The sequence below is a fragment of the Theropithecus gelada genome, chromosome 2 (assembly GCF_003255815.1).
Source record: "Theropithecus gelada isolate Dixy chromosome 2, Tgel_1.0, whole genome shotgun sequence".
Lineage (NCBI taxonomy): Eukaryota > Metazoa > Chordata > Mammalia > Primates > Cercopithecidae > Theropithecus > Theropithecus gelada.
Window position 1 is genome coordinate 172070956 of NC_037669.1, and position 24146 is coordinate 172095101.

General features: G+C 40.9%; 1 protein-coding gene across 6 annotated transcripts in view; it reads left to right on the top strand.

Annotated features, from left to right (window-relative positions):
- RARB (retinoic acid receptor beta) overlaps window positions 1–24146 on the top strand; it is a 767875-nt gene that overhangs the window by 651491 nt on the left and 92238 nt on the right. For all 6 annotated transcript variants that reach the window (XM_025374723.1, XM_025374728.1, XM_025374724.1 and 3 more), the window contains one exon: window positions 18922–19063. In XM_025374723.1, coding sequence (XP_025230508.1) covers window positions 18922–19063 — 142 coding nt within the window. The remainder of the gene's footprint in view (window positions 1–18921; window positions 19064–24146) is intronic.

A 24146-nucleotide genomic window follows, 5' to 3' on the forward strand; every position in this document is an offset into this window, starting at 1 on the left:
TTTTTGAAATGGAGTCTCACTCTGTCTCCCAGGCTGGAGTGCAGTGGCGTGATCTCGGCTCACTGCAACCTCCACCTCCCTGGTTCAGGCGATTGTCCTGCCTTAGCCTCCCAGCTAACTACAGGCGCGTGCCACCACACCTGGCTATTTTTTTGTAATTTTAGTAGAGACGGGGTTTCACCATGTTAGCCAGGATGGTCTCAATCTCTTGACCTCATGATCTGCCCGCCTCAGCCTCCCAAAGTGCTGGGATTACAGGCGTGAGCCACCTGCCCAGCCCTCTAGCAGACGCATTTTTAAAAAGAAACAAATGAAGTTAATTTTACTAATAAACATTATCTACTGCAATATCAAAAAATTATTTCAACAATTAATATAAAACTATTGAGATATTTTTACATAGTAATTTCATAGTCTTCAAAATTTGATGTTAACTTTCACACTTCTAACACATCTCAGTTTGAATGAGCCACATTTCAAGTGCTCAATAGCTACATATGGCTAGTGGCTACTGTAGTGGACAGAACAGCGCTGGATCAAAGAGATGTGAGAATTTACAGCTGAGCAACACCGGCAGAGAACCCCGAAATGTCAAGTGCAAACACACATGGAACGAGAGGCAGAAATGATTCAAGAAAGCATCAGGACACAATTGTTTTAAGGGAATTGATTTTCAAGGAAGATAATGGGAAAACTTGGGGAAATTTTGCTAATTGGTAGAAATTTTATTTGAAAAAATATGTGTGCATATATAGTCTTTACTAGTTTATTTAGTTGAATTAACATTTATTTGAACCTGGAAAAAGAATCGCACATACTATGGTAGAGGATGTCAGATGATAATAAGAGAGAACTTTGGAATTATTTGAGGACAAGAGTTATTCCATTTGAGTGACTTAAGCTTCTTGACCTCTAGACCCTGGTTTTCTAGATCAGAAAGTCATAAATTTAAAAATCATATTTCTTTTCTTTCTTTCTTGTTTTTTTTTTTTTTTTGAGACGGAGTCTTGCTCTGTCACCCAGGCTGGACTGCAGTGGCCGGATCTCAGCTCACTGCAAGCTCCGCCTCCCGGGTTCACGCCATTCTCCGGCCTCAGCCTCCCGAGTAGCTGGGACTACAGGCGCCCGCCACCTCGCCCGGCTAGTTTTTTTTTGTATTTCTTAATAGAGACGGGGTTTCACCGTGTTAGCCAGGATGGTCTCGATCTCCTGACCTCGTGATCCGCCCGTCTCGGCCTCCCAAAGTGCTGGGATTACAGGCTTGAGCCACCGCGCCCGGCCCTTTTTTTTTTTTTTTTAACTCGAAAAAGAGAGTGTGTGGCTTTAGTTCCCAGAGAGCTTCAGGTTCAGATGGTGCAAATGAAGCACTGGCTTTCTCAGCCTTGTTTGGTAGCATAGGAAAACAAAACAAAACAAAACGCAGAGATAAGAGCAAGGGAGACTGGAGGATGTGATTACGAGTAAAACTTCTGGATGCATAATGTCAGCAGCACAAACTGTGTTCATTCTCCATGTTAGTTAATGGCTAATCTAGAGATTGTACTGCCATTTGCTGATAGAGCACAGTTTAAAATATTTTATCATTAATGTGACAGGGAGTTGGATAAAGAAAATGAAGCGTGATTATAAAATGCTAATTATCGTTCTCAAGTGCATATTGGGCACTCACGAATATTTGCAGCGTAATTTGCTTTATTTATTATTTTGGTTTGGTTATAAATGTTAATTCAATTGCAGATGGTATGTTGGCAATTTACGGAGCTATAAAGTTATTTGGAAATCCTAATATTTTCTACCAAAATGTTCCATTAGTGATGGATGAGCTAAATTAAAAAACTCCTGCTCTTTAGAGTTAAATACATTAATTGGCAAGTAGGCTGTAGGGATTTCCAGATCCGTGCTGGCTATGTTAACTCCTTAAAGGAGGGAAAGACATGATTTCTAATTTAGAGTAGGAATTTTCTTTATGAGAAGGGGCGAGGAGGAAAGAGATCTCTTTTTCCTACCACCCTCGTAACGTTTCTTCAAGGCTGAGGTTTTCTTCGTGTCTTGGTTCATAGCAAAAGAGACATGCTTGAAGCCACATTTTTTTCGGTACTATGTCAACAGTTTCTGAGACCATGATGTTGATAATTAGGGTGTATGTGTACATGTGTGCATCTGCGAGAGAGTGAGAAAGAGACCGTGTTTTCTCCAACCTCACTGATTACTACAAAATATACATGTGTTTTAGCCAGGGGTTGTCAAATCATGGCCCATAGGCTAAACCTGGTCTGCTGCCTGTTTTTGTCCGGCCAAGAGCTAAGAATATTGTTTTACTTTTTAAATGCTTGAAAAAAATTTTAATTTTATAACATATGAAAATTATATGAAATTCAATTTCAGTGTTTATAAATAAAGTTTTCTTGGTACACAGCCAATCCATTCATTTCTGTATTGTCTATGATTGCTTTCATTCTGTGATGGTAGAGTTGAGTATTTGCAGTTAAGTCTGGCCCACAGCTTAAAGAGTTTCTATTTGGCCCTTTGTAGAAATCTGTCACCCCCTGGATGAGGCTATCTAAGGTGTAGTTTAAAAAATGGAAGCTTTAACCTATGTTTTTTAACCTCAATTGCAATATTTATGGAAACATAAGAATTTTGGAGAACAACTGGGTTTAAAACATGACTTTTCATTTTTGAAAGCTGGGAAGGTTATAAATATGAGTCTTAGCTTCCTTCATTTATAGTCATATTAATAATTGAAAGAAGTGATATTATATTACTAATGTAAAGAATTTTGTGTTTCACACACAGGCGATACACTCAAAACATTCTCTTTGCCTCCAAAATAAGGATAAAAGTAAAAATTATTTTCTTTTACTATCAAATTAAAAACATAAACTAAGCTGTGTTCCTGGAATATTCTATTTGTGTTAACAATTAGGAATTTACATAGAAGCACAGTACTCTCAGAAAATGTGGCTACCTTATATAACTCGTTTGGAAAAATGTCATTCTTTACTAAGAAATACTGTGCTTAATTAATTCTTGCTCCTAGGAGGTCAACTTGGGGCACTCATTATGGCCTTAATTGGTGATATAAATCCTCAGACCCCAGAGGAAAAACACATTGAGTGGTTAGTGGTCTCTGGCCTTTTGGGTGAGTGTGCACTGGTGCCAGCCTCATCTCAGAGAGTGACAGCTTCTGGTTTCATGGCTTCAGGTCTAGCCCCATTCATATTAGGTTTAAAGGCCAATGTGCAACAGCAAATAAATGCAATGACTTGTCCTGGTGTTTTGCATTAAACAGTGTGAGACAACCCACTACCTTCAGACTTGGAAAAATGTGTTTCTGTGAACTCCGGTTCTTTGTATTAAATTATATTCATTACACGGCCCATCTGGAGTCTCCTGCCAGGCCAAAAATCATCTTACAGACATTAGCAAAAGGAAGTTAAATGTAATTTTTTTTAATTGTATACTTTTCATTTCCATTTATTTTTTCCCTTTTATTGGAGAAAGCAGATGGAAAGGAAAGCAGGATCCTCTCTCTCACTCTGGTTCCCTTCGGGAACAGAGGCAGAGCATTCCTGGCTGCTGCTCCTCTCACACGTTGGCTTGAGGTGATGATGGGGCTGTCTAGATTCCGGGGATAATTGCTGGAAAGGTCAGGAGTTCAATTTGAAGCTCACACTGGTTGGGGTTGTGGAGTTTGGAGGGTAAGAACAGTGCAGTGGCTTACATTGGGCTTTCACTGAAGTGGGTTGCCACGAATTATATTTGACAGTGTGGAAATGAAACTCACAAATATCAGATATGATGCAGTTCAATTTTGTGTCTGGGTATTGACTTGAGTATTTTGCTGGGAGTTGTCTTTTTACTGAATTTTGAGTCAAGGCAAAAAGGGTTCATATTTGGGAGACTGGGCTTTCTTCAGCTCGTTGCATCTTACCAACCAGCCACGTCTCACAAAAGGTATAGAACGAAGGCTTATATTGGAGACATGATGAATGTGTGTTCCTTTAAAAAGACACATGGAAATCTCAAGTATGAGTGCTAGAAGGCATGTAGAGATCATTTCAGACTTGTGAAATGGAACTACAGAAATGACTCAACAGTTCGCCCAGAGTCTAAAGCCAATTAAAGGAAGACAGTAGACTAGCCCAGAGCCCTTTGGACTTCTACTTGGGTAGAAGTAGAAGTCACTTTAGCCATCCTACAGGCCTGGCAGAGGATATTTGGCAAACGAAGTCACTCTCCCATGCAAACTTCCACCCATCCATGTGAGCAAATACTTACTGAATGCCAGGCAAGGTGCTGGATTTGGTGCCGAGGATACAAAAAGCTAGAGTTATGACAGGTCTTCAACTTAATAAACTACATCAGAACAATTCTGTAGTCATTATCTGTATATACCCTGCCGTCATCTGCCACTTCACCCAAATGAATTCCTAAGTTTAAATTTGGATAATGGTGAGGTACTTTTTGGCTGCATTCTGATATATCCAGCACATATGTGCCTTTCCTGATGATGGTCTTCAGGGACAATGGGAGAAGGGCTAATTTTGAATTTCTAATAATCCTTGTATCCCTATGTATAATTTTATTTTGATCAGTTTCCCATCACAGATTATTAATTTTATTATCTAAGTATATTTTTCTTACTGTAAATATTTTTCTTAGATTAGGACAAGGTTTGGATTAGGTCAGGTATACCTATGATGACCTCTGATTTACATTGCTTTACAACACACCTGAGACTTGGAGGGGAGAGAGAGGAGGGATGCTGAACGAGTTCCCCTGCTCAGTCACTCACATTCTCTCCCTTTGTGCTGGGATGGTGATGTGAAGTGTCTGGTGTCCCTGATGCAGTCAGCTAACAGCTTCCTTAAGGAACCCGGCCCTGTGCTACCCTCAGTCGTGTTTGACACAGTAACAGACACACATTACAGATGTAAATAGCAACTCCAGGTTTTCCCTTCTGTGGAAGTGTGTTAAAGTTGTGTCCACTAAATGGGTTACTTCGGCTTTAAATAACAGACCCCATCGCTTCTCTGTTCCTCAGTGTGTGATGTGGTTTCACCTACCACTCTCCGCTTTCAACAAAGCAGATAAGGTATCAACACAATTAAAAGTGAAAAATAATCTGTCTGCTTTGCCGGTAGTGAATGCTTACAGAACACACACTGATACAATAGATTTTCAATAATTTATGTCCGGCACTTTTTTTTTTTTCCAATCTGTAAATGAGGACACCTAATGCGGAATGGCCAGCATGACACTCTATCCTTCCCCCATTAAGATAACAAGATGAGAGGCAATGATTCAGATCGGTGTATTTTTGGAGCTTTGCGCGGATAAAAATTAAAAATTAAAAGAGATGGTGTTCTGAAATACTTTGGGTAAGCAAGCTCATAAAAGCCATTTGGAAACCTGAAATTACAGATTAATTCAGAATCTCCTTCTGAGGGGTTCCTAAAAGCCCTTTCTGTTTTCTTGGGAGGATGAAAGCATTACATTTGTGTCACTGCCTGGTGCTTTCACGGGATCTATTCTAATGCTCACTAAGGCGTCTTGCTCTGTTCTAATGTGTCTCTTGTAGCCATCTTTGGTCTGAACCAAGTAAACTTCAGGTGATGTTGAAAACAAATAGGAATTAATATATGAAGCTTTATATCTTCCCTCTATAGATATGTTAAATCTCAAGTTACCAGGATAATGTGATTCAGGCTTATTTTCCAGCCTGGAGAGAGTGGTTGGTCCAATCTGGAGGGATTTATTCAGCCACTGTAACTATTATTGACAGTATGGGGAATTGGCCCCACAAATCCCCAAAGTCTAGGGACTGCTATCCTACAGAAACAAAACTGCTAAGCTGTTAGCAAAAGGTGGTTCAGATCTTTGGTGGTTAAATGTAGTTTAATCATGATTTATGCCCCCACCCCCGCCCCGCTCTTTTTCCTACACCTGCCTGTGAACATCTCGTAATTATTCATTTGAGAAAACTCTGAATAAAAATATCAATCTTGAATATGTGTGTGTTCCAAGGAAGAAGGCCAGCCATGTCTAAGGAAATGTTCAGTCCTGTTTCATCTAAGGAAAATGATTCCCAAATTTCATCCACAGGCAGATGCTCAGGAGAGACTGAAGTGCTTTTGGATGAGTTCAAAATAAACACTCCCTCCTAAGCTATCTCTTTTGTCCTTCTGGAGAAAACGAGAAGGGTAAATGACATTCCATGGAATGATCACCTGAGGAAAGCAAAATTAGGTCGAAACAGCCCCAAAGCTCCTAGATGAGGCTTCCTGGCCCAGGGGCAGGATCTGACACCCCATCTTTTGGAGTGGGTTATAACATCAGGGACCACCATCCGTTAACAAGCCCATCCTGGGCAGCAGAAAGCTTTGTGGAGCCAGATGGGAAGTAGCCACTGAGGAGAAAAATGTAATTTTGATACAGGAAATAGAAGAAGAACAGTACAGCTTTTCACTCAAGATATATGTTTCTTCTGTCTAAAGCCAGCAATTTTGGAAAATGAAGCTAAGAGTTTAAAAATAAGGGCTCTGTCAGGGAAAATAAAACAGGTCTCCCTACATCCATTTGGCTGCCTTTAATTGAAAACTGGAGAACAATCTAACTAATTGGCAGGTACCTCTTTTATTATGGAGACTCTTTTTCCCCTTCTCTCCAGTGTAGTCAAAAGGCTGTTCCTCTTTTTATCAACTAAAGTCAGATATGAAATGGAAAAGCAGAGAGGTAACACTTAAAAAATTAATTGTGTGTGTTCTGCTAAATGTTCTCCTACAAAAGAACTTCAGAAAGGGCAAAACTTGAGGTCTCTGAAACAGCAGCAGCTCCAGGAGTGTATTTTCATATAGCATGGTGCTTAGGTGGAAGCTATAATGTGCTAATTGCAGACAAGTTCATGTTGTTTAAAAGAACTTTTTCTTTTGCATTGGGGACCTATTTAATTTCAAATCTTGGCACTGTGCTGACATAATATAGCTACTTTAATTTTAAGGATCAAGAAAGAGGAGCCTGTGGGTGAAATTTGAGCCTATTTTTTTGCTAATCTGGAATAAGAAAGAGGGGAATTTGGGATAAATCATTAAGTTAACGTTGCTGCCTGAATTTATTATATTAGAGTTTTACCAATGAAAATATCACTTCCTTTTTCCTTTCCTTACATATAAAGTATTTTGGTTTAAATTTAGGTTTCTTTGCTGATCTTTCTTTTCTTCCCTTTCCTTCTACATGGAATATCCATATGATATTATTTTTTAATTATAAAAGTTGCCCTACTCCATCACAAAAAAGATTGTTGCATCCCTGCCTGCAAAGGACTCCTGTTTTGAAGGAGAAAGAGACACAAAGATCGATTGTTGCACTGTTGTAGAGTGAGTGGTCCAACAGCATATGCTGGTCGTGGGGGCTTGGTGGGAGCCTGACCCCTCTTGGGGGCTGTATCTTGGAGCATGAACAGTCCTGAGCCAAAGGACAAAGCGAGGAAAGGTCTTTCAAGTCATAGGGTCTGTGGAAAGGCACCGAGCAGAGAGAGAACACTCTAGGTTTGGGGGGCCTGGGTAAGCATGACTGGACAAAGGCATGAGCAACTTTGAGGGGCAGGTGGGTTTTAAACCATTTCATCACTGATCTCAGTGTGTAGAGGTCGATACTCTTAGCATTATCAGGCATCAGCCTGGACTCACCACAGCTTTTCCATACAAGGACAGAATCCATTTTGAGAGCTGGAGCTTAAGTAATATTTTCTCAATAAACGTCGTGAGATTTTTGCACTGTCAGAGCAGTGTCTGTGGTGAAGAGAAGCAGAAGGCTACATCCAATAAATCTCTGTTATTTTTCAGTTGTCAGACTTGACTTCAATGTAAATACCTGACTAGCTTTCCTTCTCCCATTCTCATATACTCTATGATTTTTTCCTTTTTATTCCAGGGTCAGGATGGAACCATGTATAAGTGAGAAAAATTCCAGTGAGAAGATCCCAACATGGCCCTGAAAATTAAATAGACTTGGGAAAAATGCACCAAGTTCTAGACAAGCATTTATTTTTCTGTACTAATTTAGGTGCTTAACATCATAAAGCAATACAAATACATCATAATTATTTGGGTCTGTGAGTGACCTTTGAATTATGCAATATGCAGCATTGCCATGGTGATGTGCCTTGCCGTCAACCAGCATGTTATGATAGAGCCATGTCCTGGTTTTGTTAATGGCCAAATGTTGCATACCAAACTTCCAAAAGAGACTTTAAAATTCATGCTCTTTGGTAAAGAGTTTCAATATATTTGAGCATGTTTTGGTTCTCTCTCCTTCTGCTTACCGTTTTTTCCCCCCTTTTCAGTACGGATGAGAAAATTTAATCTGGGTCCAGATGAGATTTAGTAATTAATGTGCAAAGCAGCTGGGGTCCACCAACTCCTGGGCTGCAGCTGAGCAACTATTTTGTTGCATTTTTTTTTCAATAAAATAATTGAAAATGTAAAAACTTAAAATTCATTGGCTTCTTGCCCTGTTATACTTAGAGTAATCCTGATAATAGATTGGTAACTATGGATTTCACCAAGGGAGGGCACAAAATAACTGACCCAAGTAATTTAGAAAACAGATGTCTTTAGTTGGTTCAAATTCTCAAGACCAGATTTAAAGAAAGCATGTGGAGAAGAGCAAAATCTTCCATTTTAGAGGCTTTGTTTCCCTCGTCATACAGTTTTTCTTCCTGCCACATCTTAATCCAAACTCTTGAGAAGAGAGAAAGTAGTTCCCAAGATATCATATTTATGATATTTAGCCTACTGCACAGAAATTCCTTTGGATAACTACTCAACCTCATACTCTTTCCCTTCTTTCTAAGTCACCTTTATTTTGGTGGCTCCCAAGTAGTGGTCAGAGACACCTAGGGGATTTATGATGAGCTTTTAGATATCCTCTTGAAACCGTGCCTAGATATGTGTGCTATTTCGAAGGAAATTTATCCAGTTTCAAAGAAGATCTTTGTGATCTCTTGGCTTCTCCCACTCCCCCTGCACCCCCACCCCCAAGTCCCTTTTCCACTAGAGAAATGAAGCCCAGTAGTAAAACATAAAAGCCCTCCTGAAAGGTTTTTCTTTCTAGCTCTTACTCAGGTCGTGGATTTTCTCAGAGGCATCCCAAGGGAATCCTGTGGGAGAATGAGTGTGCTTGCAGTGAACTACTTAATTCTGTCTGATCTACAGTCTTTAAAGTAGACATTGGGTCAACCAGAAGAGAAGAGAGACTATCCAAGACTGCCATGTCCTCATAAAGGAAAAAGAGGTGGAACACTTTTGCTGTAGATGATATTCTATAGCCTGGACTGACTACATAATTTGCAGGACTTTATGCAAAATGAAAATGCTTATCTCTTATTCAAAAATTATTTAGGGCTGAGCGCAGTGCCTCATACCTGTAATCCCAACACTGTGGGAGACCAAGGCAGGCAAATCACTCAGGGCCAGGAGTTCAAGTCCAGCCTGGCCAACATGGTGAAACCCTGTCTCTTCTAAAATTACAAAATTAGCCAGGCATGGTGGCAGGTGCCTGTGATCCTAGCTACTTGGAAGGCTGAGGCACAAGCATTGCTTGAACCCAAGAAGCAGAGGTTGCAGTGAGCCAAGATTGTACCACTGTACTCCAGCCTGGGCAACAAAGTGAGATTCTGTCTCAAAAATAAAATAAAAAAATAAAATTATTTTGAATTTTAGGACAGTGACAGCAGAGCAGTAAACCAAGCTCTGGGCCCTTAGGTGCAAGGCCCTGAGGGACTGCATAGTCACATGCCCTGCCCAGAACACAATTCTTCACTTTTCGAAGACAGTTTAGCAGTGTTTACTTGCCTTACGAAACTTGCTCCCTGAAAATTTTGTTTTGAGATAGTTGGTCACAAAACCTGGTGGACTTGCTGCCTACCAATTAAAGTGGGGTTATGATCATCAGACCTATATGATACCTGGTCATTTAAAACAATATGTTATCCAAGGTCATGTTTTGGAAATAGAAAAAGATATATTTTCACCTAAATTAAAGGACATTTTATCCAACTGAGTAATCTCTCCTTACTACTGGTTTCCAGTTTACGTTACCTAGTAACATTTCTTCCCTGGCTCATGTTCCTCTAAAATAAAGAACATTGTGAACTGAATACATTGGCTTCATGCCCTTCCTGGGACATCATAGACTTTGGAAGTTTAGACCTTGATGTCTGATGATGTGAGTTCAGGTTCTCAGTTAAGAACATGGGCCACCTTTTCATTGGTATTCTCAGGGAGTTTTAATTAATTGGGGATTAAAAGGATTGAGAGCTGTTGTCTCTGGGTCTAACAGAGGTTCAGCTCTCAGGGGTTCACTTGACAAAATCCAGGAAAATATTATAATCATATTCTTCTTGAAAGATTTGCTTTCACAGTGATGATGTTTTGATAAATCTGTAATCTCTGCCTTTTGTAGGACATTTTTCTATGCATATTTTCAAAATTCAGGCTTTCTTTTCTAATGGTAAGAGTAAGTGTGCTGAGGAAGCTTCTAGACCAAGGGAATTCAAAGGAGACCTTTAGGCCTAAAATACATGGTCAAGTTCTCAGTGAAAGGCCAGAAGATACCCTCCAAGTTAGCAGGCAAGAGGTGCTTATAGACTAACAGACCTTATAGAAGCCACGGCTACACCTTTACTAAATCCCCAGCACTGGAACCGTGTCCTGGTGGGGATTTATTACCTTTTTTTTTTTTTTAAACAAAAATAAACAACTCTGAGCTTTTGCCCTTGAGACAACTCAGCTTTCTCGTTTGGAGTATGGATTTGGTCTTTTTCTTTTTTGTGTCCCGGAGTTTGGCCCCCTCTAACTTGACTTGTTCACTGTTCTTTTCATTACATTTATGTCCACCCTCCCTGCATAGAAGGAAGCTCGCTGTCATCAAAATAATAGGCTGTTTTTCTACTTTCTCCCTCCCTCTCACCCATTGTCTTTCAGTGGGGTGAAAAGGTCTTCACTTTTCTCTTTCTCACCCCAAATTTTGCTATTAATAACTTCTCAGACGTTGTCACGCACAGACTTCCACTCACTCCGGAGGGTGTTTTTTGTTTGTTTAAGGCAACGTGTTTCCTGGTTTAAAAACCATGTTTCCCAGAGTAGCTGTGATGGGATTATTCCACACTCACCTCCTACTGGCAGCATTTACTACTGGCTGGAAATGAGCATTACTGGAAGCTTTCTGCTGGCCTGGGGTCACACCGCACAGAGTTCCAGCCTGCTGCATGGCCGAATGACTACCTGGGCTGGTCATTTGGTTACTTTTTTATTCAGATGAGGTTAGAATCTTTTAATGACTGAGGAAAATATGACTAAGTAATGCTTTTCCTTCTTTTGCTCCAGAAGGAGAAATGATCCTTTTGAACTTTGCATGGGATAGAAATGAACTCTGCAATAGCCCAGCTCACATAGATGTACTTTCCACACCACTTTTTGGATGGATTCCCCTGATCCAATGCTTTTTACAACTAAATAGAGTGCCAAATTGCCTTAAAAATTTTTGTTTAATCTTTTACTTAGTTCCTTTCTTCAAACAATCCTGACACATTCCACACATGTTAAACCTGATGTCAATGGCTCTAAGGCTAAAAAGTAACTTCCATTCAAAACACCACAGTATGAATTCTCACAAGCAAATGTATGATTAAATATGAGTCAGCAGATTGCACTGTTATTTTAGAAAGCAAGGATTCTTGGACTACATTCCTGCCTAGACCCAACGGCAGACTCAGGCTATTAGGTATTTGTATTGATTCCCAGAGCTCAATATCTACTTCAGATAGATACGTGACGAAGTCAATGAATCACAGCTTCCCGGACAATCCTGGCAGAATATAATTCAGCCCTCTACTGCACAGGCAAGTACAGTGTCTCTCTAGTAAACACTTGGCACGGCCTTTAAGATCTTCCCCTGTTTAAACATTAGCCCCATCTTCTAGCTGTATCGTACACCTCCCGCCCCCCGCCCCATCATTTACATCTCTGCCAACGTGGACCACTGGCTGTTCCCTGCACTTTCTTACTCCTGACCTCTGTTGCTTACCCATAATATTCTTGGGGGAAAGCCTGCCTTTCCAATTCTACTTTTTCACTAGAGCTGAGATCAAGTGCCAGTTTTCCTCCCTTCTAACTCCTTTGAATTCCTAAGGCCTTTATTTGCTCAATAAATATTTTATGTGTCTACACTATGTGGATCAGGCACTACAGTGGACACTTTTTCACTTTCTGCTTCCATAAAAGTTCTTATCACACTGCTTGGTGGCATCTTACATAGTGTTCACTTGACTTATTGTTTCTTCTATACTGAGAAAGGACAGGAGCCACTTATGTACGCTCCAAGAAAGCTTACCACATCTACTCTAATTGGCATTGAGTGAATGAATCAAAAAGTGAACAATTAAATATAGAGATGGCCTTTGGTATCATGAAGTTGTCCATCCCCAAGAGCCTATATTGTTTAGAGGTTGGACACTGTCCTATACTATTTGGGGATCTTTGTTTTAAACATAGAATGTATATGGGAAATTGTTCAGAAAAAAGCTTTGAGGAAAGAAGTTTTGTCAGTAACAGTAGCTGCTATTCATTGGACGCCTGCTTTGTGGCCAGATTGTGCTAACACTTTGCATGCATTCCCTCTTTAGATACACACAGTTCTCTCATGAGGTACTTTGTCATTCTTTTTTTTTTTTTTTTTTTTACAGATGGGGAAATTGAGGTCTTAATAGAACTCACTCAAGGTCATACAGATAGTAAGTGGCCGAGTCACAGTTCAAATCCACATGTGCCTGAACTAGACACTTCACTAGACCAGTATCTAAACCAACAGAAATCATCCCCTGTGGAAGATAGTGGAGATTATTTTGTGTGATAACATCTGAAAATTAGAAGGTGAAGCAGGGTTCATGTGTGGAGAAAAAAAAATCTAGAGCAACAATTTGAGGGTATCGGAGGAGGGAAGATGGCCTAACCCAATTCCATATCAAAATATGCAGGAGTGCAGGGAGATGAGGCACTTTTCTCCATGTCCTTTCTCGAGTTGTGATTTAAGATGAGTCCATCAAGAAAATTATAAATTTTATGTATTTGGGTATACGATATTTAGGTATAAAAAAGACAGTTATCCCTCCTTTTGATTTTTGCTTCTTTCTGCACTGTGGATAATAGGGATGACTGGGAACAGTGGTACTTCATACCCTCAGGGAGACAGAAGTAATCTGAGTCAGATATGAGCATTCCGTAATTACTGCTAATACACGAACCAAATGACTCTAATGCATGTATAGCCTTCTCCACCATGTGAGTTTTTCTTTATCCTTTTTGGTTGTACCTCAGTTCTTTGATAACAGCAGTCGAAGAGCATGACGTAGGAAGGTTGAAAAATCCACGGTTAGAAAATGCTTGACTCAGTTTGTAACACAGATCTGTCTTTCCGATCTAGGTAATGGGTGTTCATTGCATTAACGGCTTTAACTATCATAAACAACAGAAGTCATGACTAATCAAACCATGGTTAATAAAGAAAAGTCATAATTAACCAACAAAAGTTAGGATTAAGCAACAGAATTCATTATTAAGCAACAAAACTCATGTTTGACCGACAGAATTCATGATTAGCCAGCAGAAGCTATGATGTATAACAAAAGTCATAGTCAACGTGCACAAGTCACAGTTAGCCAACAGAGGCCCTGACTGACCTGATTCCAACTCAAATCAGTGGGTCTGCTACTAACAGCTGAGAAATCTTATTGTTTAATTTCTTAAATACAGATGATATCATCCTCAAGGAATATATTTAAGAAACTAAGGTATAATCCAAGATGGTTACTCTGGCTCTCATTATAGCTAGGACTTCATCAACAATTACAATTACAATTACAGTTGCAATTACAATTGACTAACAATTGTTAGTCAATAATTATTAATTAAATATCTTTTCTGTGTCAGGTTCTGTCCCAGCCCCGAGCTATTCAGCTGGTGTGTCCCAACAAAATTTGTTAGGTGTTGAAAAATTGAAACACTTTCCTGCCAGTTTCTGCCTGACCATTGCCCTGGGTCTTCCCTCCCTCCATCCAGCTGTACTGACTTAGTTCCAGGGAGGTCATATTTGGCACTGCCTGGAGGCCACCTTGGGTCCACCAAGTTGTCAGCTCAGGTTCCGAGGAACCAGCCTTTATCCCTATCCTACTCCCCTGTCAGGGAGGCATGGGTATCAGCAAGGAAGATGGCACACTTGGTGGCACTGTGACACCTTAATGGAGAAATGCACAACGCCTATTGGGGCTCCCTGAGGCTGTGGCCACCAGCCACAGGTTGGCATTCCCCCATGTTACCTATGGAACCTCTAAAGCAGACAGTACTATTGTTTAAGACTTTAAGTATCACCCTTGAATAGGTATAACATGGAAGGAAAAGCAAAATACCATGGTTGCCTAGGAGAGGAAGCATCCATGTAGGCTTAGATCAGTCAGAGAAGGCTTCCTGGCCAAAGTGACCTCATAGAATTTTCCTGGGTTTGCTGAGAAAAGGAAGTTCCCAGAAAATGAAAGAGTAAAATTATGGTGTCAGCGGTTCCAGAGTTGGCAGCAGGAAACCAGGTGGTGTTTTTTTGTTTGTTTGCTTGCTTTTTGAGATGGAGTTTCACTCTTGTTGCCCAAGCTGGAGTGCAATGGCACAATCTCAGATCACTGCAACCTCTGCCTCCTGGGTTCAGGCGATTCTCCTGCCTCAGCCTCCCGAGTAGCTAGGATTACAGGCGTGCACCACCACGCCTGGCTAATTTTGTATTTTCAGTGGAGACGGGGGTTTCTCCATGTTGGTCAGGCTGGTCTCGAACTCCCAACCCTCAGGTGATCCACTCACCTTGGCCTCCCGAAGTGCTGGGATTACAGGCCTGAGCCACCGCACCTGGCCGAAAACTAGATCTTAAGACTTCTAGCCACAATCACTTGGGATAGTATTGAAACATTCCAACTTCAGTCCAGCACAGATACCTGCCTGAGGCCCTCACTGAGGTGCTGCAATGACTCAGTTCTCAGATAAATATAAAGGCCCTCGTGATGGTGTCCTTTAAGCCCCAGGCTGGTTTCCAAAAGTTGCTATTCTTGCCCATGCAGGTGGATGGTCTCTCTTTCCTTAGTCTGCAAATACTACCTCTTCTTTCGCCAATTTCTTTGCCCTCAGAAACTCCCCAAGTCTCACTCTCTAGCTACCCAATTCATCAATTCCTGGTGTTATGACACACTTGGAATCCCAGAAATTTGTGACTAGAGAGGACCTTACAAGTAAACTGCCCAACCCCTCATTCAGGGAAAGAAAGAGCTTAGTCCCACATGGTTGTGACTCACTCAAGGCCTCTTAGTGACCATGAGGAGGTTGCAGCCCAGGCGTTCAACTCCTAATCCAGGGCTGGACCTGTCCTACCTCTGCTCTCTCCTCTCAGTTTGCTCCTCCAAATGGGACTGAATTCATCCTCTGTACATGCTCAACTTTTGAATCTCCTCTCCTCCAGATGTGTCTACCCATCCCTTGGCTTCAATAACTATCCCAAACTTTGTCACGAAGTTTGAGGGTTCTAATTTTAGGTGGCGCAGATCCATGGCTTTAAATCGGTCACATAATAGGAAGCTTATTTTTTTCTCTGAATTCCTCAAACAGAAAATCTTGAGTCAGTGCTGATGTGTGTCTCATGCTTGCCAAGCTCCCTTTTCAGTAAGAAGTGAGGAGGGCGGGGTCTCCTGGCCTGCAGCAGACACAGTGCCTAGTAGGAGTGAAATGACATCTGATTATTGTATTGTTTGCATTTCTCTTATTTCATGAGTACCTTCTAATATTGACAGTTGATCTGGTTTTCCAAGTAAGCCAGAGAGAAATGGTTTCCACTTTAAATAGTGTTAAAAGGAGGAATCAACCTCAATTGAAATCTTAGCTAAGTAAACTTTAGGTGTATGAGGATATCTGCCCTCACCTGCCACATACACTGGGTCCTCAAAGCAGTGATCCAGAAGGGAGTGAGGTTAATATAACCATTCGTGATACCAATGAAGGAGGAGGAGAATTTGTACGATGCAAACTTCTCTTTGGCTCGGAGGGCATGTCTGTTTACTCAACCCATGTATAAAAATACCTCCTAGCATATATTTTAGTCAGCAAGTGTTCTAGCGTGGTGGAAATGATTTACTGAAACTTAGACCTTCTCCTGAAATCCAGCCAAAAGTCTGATTTGGAAAACCAAGAAGTCCTATTTAGTTTCTGCCGTCATTGTTACTGAACCACGCTGACTGGGTAATTAGTGACATATAAAGTTCTTTAATTCTCCAGTCTTCCTTCATTTGAGCATCATGAGATTGTTTTTCTCTCCTTCCCGGTCACTCACGAAGTGTTTGCTGAACTGAGTATTTGGTTTTTAATAAATGGAGGGGGTCACCTTTGTCCGTACCTCATTTTCTTCCCACGTGTGTAAAGGACCGTGTCTTCTATTGTGTCAGTGTTTCTCGGCAGAAGAGCGATGGAGGTTTCTGTAAACTGAGTTTCTACAGCTGGCAACAGAAGGTGGCCCGCAGTTATATTTTTTGTAGGGAAAGACATGGTTTTAGGTGACCACTCTGCACAGATTCTGGGAGGATTTCACAATATTGGTAACCTGTTATTTTAGATTCTAAGCGTATTTGTAGCTCCAGAAGCACAAAAATAAGCTGTGTTTTCTTGGAAAATGTGTGTGTCTGGGATATGTGACAGGAGTTGCAACCTTAAACAAGATTTCCAGGTGCTTACAGTTGAACCATGCCAGTAAAAATATGCTTATTTAGACATTAAAATCCTAGGGTGCCCATGTAAGTATCCTAAACAATGTGTGTTACACGAGCATTCTTTGCTAATGTGCTTTAGCTTTGCGTGTTCTTAGCTCTGGCTTCCACAGCGTTAATGTACTGCAGGGAAAGTTGAACTCAGATGGTAGGTCTTAGTTTCTGTTCAACGCATTTGATGGTGTGTTTCTTACATTCAAGAGAGTAGTTTCTGGTGTTGGTGTAAGCCACATCACAACTGGCAAGGTAGACTTCCTCACTCCTAATACTCATAGCGACGCGGAAGTTTTTCTTAGGCCTTTAGAAGAGAGAAAAGGCAGCAGGTATACCCTTCCTCTGTGTATTCAGCAAGCATCACTTGATCATCCATTGTCTGCAAAGCTGTGTGTAGAAACAGGGAAGACAAAGAGGAAGTTGGGGATCCTTGCTTCTGGAGCCTGAAGTCTGCTTTATTTCATCAGTGTTTCACAGAAGATCAGGGTAAATTGCTTCTTTTGTCAAAATGTGATTTTCAAAAAGTTAAAAAGCAAAAAACTCATTCAAGCATTTAGTAAGCACATGCCAAAAATGTATTTAACTCATTGACGAAGGGAATAGTGGGATGACAAAGCTGGTTTAAAGGAAGATATGAGAAAGATATTCAGGTAGATAGGAAACAAGAGAGAAAGGAGTGGAGGAAAAGAGAATACTAGAATAAGATTGCAAAGTTAGATAGAAAATGGTTCATTTCCTACAGGGCAATAAAACAATAATATTTGGGGTTATTGTTCATCTGGTCAGAAATGTTTTGCACCTATACTAGACAAAAATTAAGTGTAATTTACCAGTTTTCTACAGTCTGTATAGAATCTGGGTCCAATCAATAGTAAATAGTAAGTCAAACAAAGTTATATTTCTTGTGAGTGTTAGATGACACTTAGGTAGACTTGTCAGTCAATGCTGTAGTACATCTACTCAATAGAGCTTTCTGCAATGATGAAAATATGCTATATATGTGGTGTTTAATATGGTAGCTATGGGCCAGATGTGGCTATTGAGCATTTGAAATGTAGCTAATGTAACTAAAGAACTGAATTCTTAATTTTATTTACTTTTCATTAATTTTAATTTAAGTAACTTCATGTGACTAATGGGTACCATGTTGGACAACATAGCTCTAATATGCCATTAAATGGGCAGACACTCATTTTTATTTCTTGTTTCCAATTTTGGATAGTTTTTTAAAATTGTATTTTAGATGTTGTGAGAGGAGCTATGTAAAAGAACTCAGAGTAGACTCCTTTGAGAAAACCAACTCTCTCATTAAGCAAATAATTTCTTTTCCTTTTTCTCTTTCTTTTCTTTTCTTTTCTTTTCTACTCTTTTCTTTTCTTTTCTTTCTTGTTGAGACAGAGTCTCACTCTGTCACCCAGGCTGGAGTGCGGTGGCACAATCTCGGCTCACTGCAACCTCTGCCTCCCAGGTTCATGCGATTCTCCTGCCTCAGCCTCCCAAGGCTGGGATTACAGACGTGCGCCACTGTGGCTGCCAAATTTTTGTATTTTTTTTAGTAGGGACAGGGTTTCACCATGTTGGTCAGGCTGGTCTCAAACTCCTTACCTCAAATGATCTTCCTGCCTCAACCTCCCAAAGTGCTGGGATTACAGGAGTGAGCCACCGCACCCAGCCAATAATTTCTTTTATTGGGTAAAAATCCTCATATATTGGGTTTCTTGGTAGTGGGCTCATCTGAAATTGTTCTGGTCAGCAAGGGAGCCAGTTAGGAAAGCTAAGCCTGTTTGGAGGGAACCCAACTCTGGTGTTTTCCAAGTAAATCAACTTGGAATTAATTTTCCTTTAGCAAGATAATAATGATCATGTCTAGTTTTGATTAAAAGGGGCTTTTGGGTTTGCAACAAAGGGAGAAGCTATTGATATCTCACGAGGATTTTAAGGTTTATGTAAGTTAACTTTTCTGCTGCCATCACTTCATTATGCAAAAAGAGCAATTAATGCATTGATAAGGTTGGCTTTGATTTCTGATTAAGCTCATTTGCTTTACTGAGTTTTCTCATCTTCTTGCTTGCTTGTAGGGCTTTTTCCGCAGAAGTATTCAGAAGAATATGATTTACACTTGTCACCGAGATAAGAACTGTGTTATTAATAAAGTCACCAGGAATCGATGCCAATACTGTCGACTCCAGAAGTGCTTTGAAGTGGGAATGTCCAAAGAATGTAAGTGGAGTCTCAAAAACCCTTTTCCCTTTTTCCTTATTTCTGTGATTTGCTCACCTTCCACAGTCATGTGGAATTCACACATGACACTAATGATATCTTGCCAAGGGTAGGTGTGAATCGAGATGACATGAAAATGGGGATTGATATGGAGATTTTGAGATGAAACTTGAGTGACAGTTGGTGGAAAGGCAGGAGTTAGGTGTTGTGAATGGCAGATTTGTATTCCAAAGCATTGGCTGACTCGCTGTGGATCCCAGAGCCATTAGCAGTAACTCAAGCATATCGCACAGTCACATGGTGACTCCATTTCCCCATCTTGACAATGGATATAAGGATCTTCGCCTGTATCAGTAAGGATAAGATACAATGATAGGCATGAATGTTAACAGTAGTCATAATTTGCCCTTTTTTAGGAGGGAAGGATTTGAAATACACAGGCTTTAGTGTAAACAGAGTATATATACACTGCAACAAATTTTGCTCTTTCTCTCTTTGACATGTAGAAATGTACGGAAAAGAAAGTATTAGGTGGATGGCTTGGCTCAAGCAAGCCGGGGAATGTCATGGGGATATGTGCCCAGTGACGCTCTTGTGGGACTCCTGCTCTTCCTGTCACTCTATCACAGGGGGATTTTGGTGATGGCATGCTGTGCACATGTGAGCAGTGGGCTGGGTGCTGCATGGGGACCCTGGAGATACCCAAGACATGGCTATTGCCCTCCAAGAGCATGGGACAAAGAGCCAGGCACCCCAACCATGATCCTCTAATGGAGTTGGAGGAATTATGCTATGAATCAGGAGCTCTTAGATTTTGGAACTGGGAAACGTGACCCTTGGGTGAAATGACTGAAGAGGGAAAGCCCCTAGAGCCAGCCAGAGGCACTGCTCTGAGGGTGCCCAGCTGGGAACCTTGCCTCTGCTTAGAGCTGTTGCTCAGGGATTGTAGCAGATGTTTCTCGGTAGCCCACCCAGATTCCTTTCCTAACTGTACTCCTGCCCCTTCACCTTTCCTAACTGTACTCCTGCCCCTTCACCTTTCCTAACTGTACTCAGATTTTAGTTTTCTTTTATACCCGTTAGGTTTCTACGCTTCAGAGAAAACTTCAGGGCTGGGATCCACTCAGTCAATTAAAGCCAATCAGCATATTTTATGTTCCAACCACATATGTGAACATGTAACCTAGGCTGGTTCAGTGAGAGGGAATTCAAGACTCGTGCGTAGAATATCAGGACAGAAGTACCCTTCCCTCTATGCATGTGAACAAGGAAACCGGTAGCCACGAGTACCCTGGTGGCCATCCTCCAATCCCCAGGGAAGTCAGCTGTAGGATAAAGCATGCACTGTAGATGGAAAAGTAGAAAGACAGAAATCAAGCCCTTAATAGCACCATTGAATTACTGAACCAGCCAACCCTATGAAACCACTGCCTCCAGGTCGTTTTATTTGCCAAGAAGAACCCATTAAGGCTTTTGGAATGGACGTCTTGTTAATATTTAGAGTCCTCATGAATGAGAATGGACTGGGTCATCAGACAGCAAAGCATCCTGCATGTGCCATTCCTTCTGGGAAGCTCTTTTTCCCCTAGGCAGTTCCATCTGCAGGTGATCGGTCACTTGGCCACATTTCATCCAGTTCCTTTCCCTCCCTCTAAATTTTAGAGCCATTGAGTTACTCAAAATCCATACATTTGAAGATAGGAAGCTAACATTCAGTTGGCTCAGGCTCTAAATCCTACCACTGAAGAGAAAAGTATGATAACCTGAAATAGCCAGATTATTCCTGTATGTGAGTTTCACAGGATGATCACCTACTGCTCCAGTTTTGGTCTGATGTTCTGTAGACACGGATGTCACACAGCATTTCTGTGGGAGAATTTCAGTTCAGGCTGAAATTATAAATGAGTAAGCCAGATGTGGTCTCGGGGAAAATCAGTACTTTTGCATTATTTTGTGTGGGCTGGAGACCCATTTCCTGCTTACATTACTTAAAACCCATATCCTGCTGCTCTGTAAAAACTGGCAGCTTGGTTGGCAATTAAAAAAAATAATGTTTACACCCACAGGAAAACTCTAGCATCAGCCCTCAAGGAGCTTATCACCTTAATTAGATTTAAAAATATAGAAATGGGAAGAAAATGGGATCATTATGTCCAAGTACACAAAAATAAATATATTTTTGTTAAAAGGAAATTGAAGGGAAAGAAATAAACACTTGGAATATAGAGATTGAGAGTCTAATAGGATATTTTTAAAGTTGAAACAGAAGGAAGCAGGCAAATATGAGAATCAGTAACCAATTATACCACAGTACACGCAACTGAAATGAACCCAAGAATAATAGATACTCGTAGAATGTTAGAAGTGAAAAGGGATCTTAGAGATTGATTTTCACTCACCTCTCTCATTTGACATACAAGTACACTAGGACTCAGAAAGATGAAACGGTTTTCCCAGCTGTCCCAACTGGCTGAAGACATAACCAAGAATACAGTGAAGTCGGCCACCTCTCCTCCCCATGCCTTTTCTGCACTAGCAAGATTAGCAAGATGCACATTCTGTTCTAGCCATAGGACATGTCAGTTCATCTGTATGTGTCAGAATCCTTTAGATGAGAGTGACAGAAAACCCAGCCCAAGCTGGCTTAAGCTACAACACTCTGCACATGTCACTGAAAAGTCCAGAGTAATATGCTGGATCCAAGGGCACATGTTTGTTTTCGGGGCATTGTTTCTCTTTGTCTCTCACAGCTGATTTTTGCTGTGCTGGCTTCATTCTCAGGAAGATTTTCCCCATGTCTGACAAAGAAGGGCACCAACAGCTCCAGGCTGATAATCTATTGACCCATTCAAAAGAGAGACTCTTAGATCTCGATTGTTCCATCAAAGCCAAGGGACAGATTCTCAGTGGCCTAACTTGGGTCATGTGCCCCTCTATGAATGCATTGCTTTGGGCGGGGGATAGAATATTGTGATTAGCCAGGTCTGGATTATGTGTCATTATCTACAGCCCAGGATTGAGGTTGACTTCACCCAAACCATGTGGGTGGAGAGTGTGGAAGAAAATGTTCCTCAGAGGGGAATCAGAAAGACAGGAGGCAAAAAAATGTCCACCATGATTTGTCAGGTCCCACAGTGCTGTTCCCAAGGCACTCTTCTTTATGCTGTGGGAGAAAAAAAGAAGGGTAAAAACTGGGAAAATTTAAGAATCATTATAGTAATAGCTAACTAGACAGGGTATTTTCTATGTGCCAAGTACTACATTAACCACTTTTTTTTTTTTTGGTCACCCAGGCTGGAGTGCAGTGGCATGATCTCAGCTCCCTGCAACCTCTACCTCCTGGGTTCAAGCGATTCTCCTGCCTCAGCCTCCCAAGTAGCTGGGATTATAGGCACCTGCCACCACGCCCAGCTAATTTTTGTATTTTTAGTAGAGATGGAGTTTCATCACGTTGGCCAGGCTGGTCTTGAACTCCTGACCTCACGTGATCCATCCACCTCGACGTCCCAACATGCTGAGATTACAGGCGTGAGCCACCGCGCCCGGCCTACATTAACCACTTTTAATGCTTTATCCCATTGATCCTCATAATAATCCTATGAGATAGATTAGTTATAATTCCTCCTTCCCAAGTCATCTACTTGAGGTAACACAGTTAGTAAGGGGCAGTGCTGAGATTTGGAACCAGGCAGTTTGATGAGAAAGTCTATATTCAAATTGAAATATATATACTGCGTGCCATAGGAAGCAGCATTTAAAACTCCGAGTTCCTTTTTCCACTCTATTTTATTGCCAGTGGTTAATAAAACAATAACCATACTCCTTGCTCTATATTAGAGATGTATCCCCTAGAAAATCATGTGCAAATTTAATTTTTATAGATCAAATTTGATTTTACGTATGTAAGGGGATTTACAAGTAAAAGAAATCTTTTAACGTGCCCTACCAGAACACTATGCTTATTTCTTCATTTTTTTTTTTTCTGTTTTGTAAATACTGCTGCGTATACCTTGTATTTTCCAAGGGCTTATAGAACTAGGGAAGCCTTTTTGCAGAGAAGTAGCTGTCTGTCAAAGCATAGAATTTGAACATGGTAATGGCAAGTGAAAAAAAATGGATTTTTAGCAGCATTCTAAAGGTGGTACAAAAATTTACTAAGAATTGGAGACGGAGGCAAAGGAAGCAAATGGACTCAAAGTTGAATGATGAACTTCTGCTGGTGGCATGGGAGGTTTGTAATGATGTCAGAAGAGGAAAGCATGTGGCAAAGCCGTGAAACAAAAACAATTAATGAAAAAGAGAAACAATAAATGAAGGCATAACATTTGGATGATAAAAGAAATGTCCAGACAAGCTTATAATATAGATAATAGCTGATGGTCCATGATGAGAAAGAAGATTTAAGATGATACTGTTTAGAAACCATGGGAGTAAAGCCCTAGCAAGCCTGATCGTATGCATTTAAGTCAGTTACAGAAATTCAAATGAATAGTTCAGATCGTTAAGCCAAAGGTCAGCAAACCATTTTTTAAAAGAACCGGCTCTTCGGGCATGGTGGCGCGTGCCTATAATCCCAGCTACTCAGGAGGCCAAGGCAGGAGAATCGCTTGAACTTGGGAGGCGGAGGTTGCAATGAGCCGAGATCACGCCATTGCACTCCAGCCTGGGCGACAGGGTGAGACTCCGTCTCAAAAAAAACAAACAAACAAACAAAAAAAGAACCAGCTCTTTTTTAAAAAAATGTTTGAAATTTTAGAAAATATTTTTGAGGCCCTGTGCAGTAGTTCACACTTGCAATCTCAGCAATTTGGGAGAAGGAGATGGGAGGATCTCTTGAGCCCAGTAGTTTAATGAGACCAGCCTGGGCAACATGGCAAGACCCCAACTCTACAAACATTTTTTAAAAATTAGCTGAGAGTGATGGTGTGGACCTATGGTCCCAGCTACTTAGCTAATCAGGAGGCCGAGGCAAGAGGATCACTTGAACCCAGGTGGTTGAGGCTGCAGTGAGCCATTTTCATGCCACTTCACTCCAGCCTGGGCAACAGAGCAAAACCCTGTCTCAAAAAAAAGAAAATATTTG